Source organism: Chlorella variabilis, assembly GCF_000147415.1.
Source record: "Chlorella variabilis unplaced genomic scaffold CHLNCscaffold_8, whole genome shotgun sequence".
In the NCBI taxonomy this organism is placed as follows: domain Eukaryota; kingdom Viridiplantae; phylum Chlorophyta; class Trebouxiophyceae; order Chlorellales; family Chlorellaceae; genus Chlorella; species Chlorella variabilis.
The window spans coordinates 1,028,239-1,032,057 of NW_005435080.1; the positions used below are offsets into that span (position 1 = coordinate 1,028,239).

At 72.5% G+C, this 3,819-nt stretch overlaps 1 protein-coding gene across 1 annotated transcript in view; it reads right to left on the reverse strand.

Annotated features, from left to right (window-relative positions):
* Nucleotides 1-405: 405 nt before the first annotated feature.
* Nucleotides 406-3,819, reverse strand: part of CHLNCDRAFT_51859 (hypothetical protein) — a gene marked incomplete at both ends in the record, with an annotated part of 8,471 nt that continues 5,057 nt past the window's right edge. The window contains 6 exons of the mRNA XM_005848434.1: nucleotides 406-1,748; nucleotides 1,958-2,144; nucleotides 2,351-2,445; nucleotides 2,642-2,710; nucleotides 2,898-3,444; nucleotides 3,618-3,725. Of these exons, the coding sequence (XP_005848496.1) occupies nucleotides 406-1,748; nucleotides 1,958-2,144; nucleotides 2,351-2,445; nucleotides 2,642-2,710; nucleotides 2,898-3,444; nucleotides 3,618-3,725 (2,349 nt within the window). The remainder of the gene's footprint in view (nucleotides 1,749-1,957; nucleotides 2,145-2,350; nucleotides 2,446-2,641; nucleotides 2,711-2,897; nucleotides 3,445-3,617; nucleotides 3,726-3,819) is intronic.

Below are 3,819 nucleotides of genomic sequence, written 5' to 3' on the forward strand. Positions count from 1 at the left end.
GGCTCATGTCCTAGAAAGCATATTACGGTTGCTGGGATGCCAACAGAACAAACGGGAGGGAGAATGATGCATGATTGAGGATGATGTCCCCAATGACCCTCCAGGTGGGGGGCCATCATGCCCATCATGGGGCACATCCTTACCGGGAGGCCTACCTGCCCTTCATCTAGTTAAGTGGTTAGGTAGCGCAGAAAACATCAGTCGAGGCAGGCAATACTGTTCGTAGTCCAACAAAAATGCCTCATTGCGTCCCACATACTGTTGCTCACTACGCCAGGCCAGTGCTAAACACGTACAAGGGTAAACAAGTCGGCCGATGGCTGCAAGTAGCTGCTTTGCTAGCTGTACAACAAACACATTCGGTGAGGGCAACCACGCTGTGGGTGCCGCTGAATGGCGTGGGGCCTAGGCCAGCAGGTCGGCAACGTTGAATCCTGGCCCCACGCCGTCGCCCTCTGCCGCCACGCCGGCAGCGGCGGGCGCTGCCTCGGGCGCTGCGGGCAAGGGCTTCTGATCCTGCAGCGCGGGCGGCGGCTGCTCGCCACACTGGGGAGCCTCGGCGGCAGCATCTCCACCAGCCCCGACGGCAGCAGCAGCAGACGGGCCTCCCAGGCGCCACTCGCCGCCATCCGCTGCCAGCACGGCAGCTGCGGGCTCTGCAGGGACTGCGCCCTGCTCCTCCATTGGCCCATGCTGCTGCCGCTCCAGCATGGCTTCGATTTCTGGAGCTGCCTGCTGCTGCTGCTGAGGTGGCCCCTTGTCGGCTGCCGCCTGCTGCTCCTCTGCTTGAGCCGGGATGGCCGCGTGCTGGCGCTGCTCGGGCAAAGGCTCCCGCTGCTGCTCGTGCGGCGGCTGCGGTGCAGCAGATGGCTCCGCGGCGGCAGCAGGCAGCTGCACCGCCGTCGCGTGCGCCCGGCTCGGTTGCGCTGGATCAGCGGCCACGTCTGCTGGTGAGATGGCTGCAGGCGCCGCCTGCTCCTCCCCGGCTGCCACAGCCTCCTCCAGATCATCTGCTGCCTCCACCTCTGCTGCTGGAGCGTGTGATGCTGAAGGCGCTGCCGCCTCAACCGCTGCCGCCTCGGGCTCGGCCGCGCCTCCTGGCGCCAGCGGCCCAGCCCCTGCCTCGGCTTCTGCTGCACCTGGCGGCGGCGCCACTGCAGGTTCTGCCGCGGCCGCCGCCGCCTCCACGCCTGCTGCTGCCGGGCCGGCGGCTCCCAACCTGGGCCCTGCCGCCTCCACCGCCTGGCATTCCGCCGCCGCCGCCGGCTCGGGCGCCGCCAGCCCCTGCGCACCCGCTGCCAGGGCTGGCGCGCCCGCTGCTGGCTGGGGCGCAGCAGGGGCCGCGGGCGCCACCTCGGCCTGCGCATGCGCTGCCGCATGCGCCTCGGGCCTGGGCGCTGCCTGGGCGTGCGCAAACATGGCCGCAATGTCGGCAGGCGTCAGCGCCGGTGCCGCGGCCTGCGCGGCGTCGGGGCCTGCGGTGCCCATGCGCGCACGCTTGCTGGCACCATCCCCCCTCCCCGTCCCCTCCATGCGTCCCATCCGCGAGGCGGCCGCCCGCTTGGTGCCGCCGCCGCTGCGCCGCCGCGTGCCGGCGGCGCGGCGGCGCCGCTGGCGCCGCTCCCTCTCCCAATCGTCGTCGCTGCCTTCCTCCTCCTCATCTGACGACGAGCAGCAGTCGCCGCCGTCGCGAGGCACCGGCAGCGCGCCCGCCGGCAGCCCCGGCCCCAGCATCGGGTACAGTGGCCCTGCAGGAGGCGGCGGCGGCGGCAGCAGGCGCCCTGCGCGTCAGGCGCTGCCCAGCAGATGACACAAACCCCAGCCCCGCAAAGTCGCCACGGGTACTGTGAACTAATGCCGGGCAGGCAGGCAGGCGGGCGGGCGGGCAGGCAGGAGGGCAGGCAGGCAGGCGATTGCAGGCAGGAGATTACAGGCAGGGTGCAGGCACGCCACCCACCTGCCGCCACCGCGCGCACGCGGGAGGCCTCGATGCGCTGCCGCCGCTGCCGCGCCGCCGCCACCGCCTCGCTGGCGCCCGGCACACGGTGCACCGCCGCCGCCGCCAGCTCATCCAGCTCCTGTGGGGAGTGGCGGTACAGCAGTACCAGGCTGTCGCGCGGGCAGCCGTGCCGCCGCACCAGCACCTGCTCCCACGCACGGCAAGCAGGGCAGGAGCGAGGGAGGAGCGGGACTCAGGGGGGTGGAGCGGGGTTCAGGGCTAGGCGGTTGCGAGCTGCGCAGCCAGCCAACCAGCCAGCGAGCCGGCGTGCTGCTTGCTGGCCGGATGCCAGGCATGCCTGTTGGCCACACGGCAGTGAGCCGTCGCACCCACTACACCACAGCCACGCACCTCTGCGTGCTCTGGGCACACCACCACCCCCGGGGCTGCGGGCGACACCACCGCCGACAGCCACAGGTCGCAGCTGCACTGGGCGCAGTCGCAGTCTGCAGGGAGGCGCAGGGACGAGAGGGTGGAGGGGCGAGGGGGTGGAGGCGGTTAGGTGGCAGCGGGGCAGGCGGGGCGCGAGTGCAGTGGCCCCAGGCAGTTCACGCGAGCCGCCCCAGCCGCAACCGGGCACGCAGGCAGGTTTCGCAACGGAGGCGGGCAAAGGTGGGGCAGGGTGCCCGGCGGGTGCCGCACCTGCTGTGTTGGTGTGCAGCCCCGAGCGGTCCTTGGCGGCGGGCGGGGCATCCGCCGCCATGCGCCGCTCTGCAGGGGGGCGCGGGGGGCGGCGCCAGGCGGCCTCGCGAGCAGTGAGCAGGGTCCGCGGAAGAAGGAAGGGCGGCAGCATGGCTCAGCTCCTCGGCCTCTGCTGCTGGCAGGCTGGCAGGCGCTTCCACCGCCACACATGCTTCCCACCGCGGCTCCCCGGCCTGAACCTCATAGCCCCACCCACCTGGCATCGCCCCCACCGCCACAAACGCCACCATGCGCCGCCGCCGCTCCTCCTCCGCCCGCAGCGCCAGCTCGCCCGCCGCCAGTGCGATCGCCTCTGGCGGCACGCAGTGCAGCGGCGCGGGGCCCAGCGGCGACAGCGCCTCTGCTGGCGGGCCGGCGCCTACCCCTGCCCGCCGCGCCGGCGTGGGCGGCGCCGGCTGCTGCGGCTGCGGCTGCGGCTGCGGCTGCGCCGCAGAAGGCTGCTGGGGGCCGCTTCCGGGGCCCGCGGCGGCCGCCACGCTCGCCAGCGCCTCTGCTGCCGCAGCCTCCTCGCTCGCCGGCTCCTGCGCCGCGGCCTGCTCGGCCGCCGCCACCCCCGGCCGCGCCTCCGCCGCCTCGGCCGCCTCAGTCGTGCTGCCTGGCGGCGGCGGCTTGTGCTCCGCGGCTTGCACCAGGGCGGTCATGAGCGAGTCGTGGCTGAGGGTGGGGGCCTTGCCGCTGGCGCGGTACTTGGCGGTGACATCGGTACCGTACGGGATCCAGCTGGGGGGCGCAAAGTTGACAGCCTGCGTGGTTGGGGGGGAGAGAGCTATGTGTGTGTGTGTGTGTGAGAGAGAGTGGGCTAGCATGGATCCCGCCGCGCGCCAACACCGTTCCCTTGAGCCCGAGCGAGCAGCCGCGGCTGCCGCTGCAGCCGCGGCAAACGCCGCTCCCCCCCCAGCCTGCCCTCCCGCCGCACCTCTGCCACGTTAAAGCCGCAGTTGAAGCCGGCGTGGTAGGCATCCGGCATGGTGACAACAAAGGAGCCGGGCTCATGAACCACGCGATACACAGGCACGCCGCGCTTCTGCGAGTGGGGAGGGAGGGTGGCAGGGTGAGGGGAAATGTGGAGGCGGCGACGAAGGCCGGGCAGCTGCAGCGGGGGGGGTGCAAGCCGCATC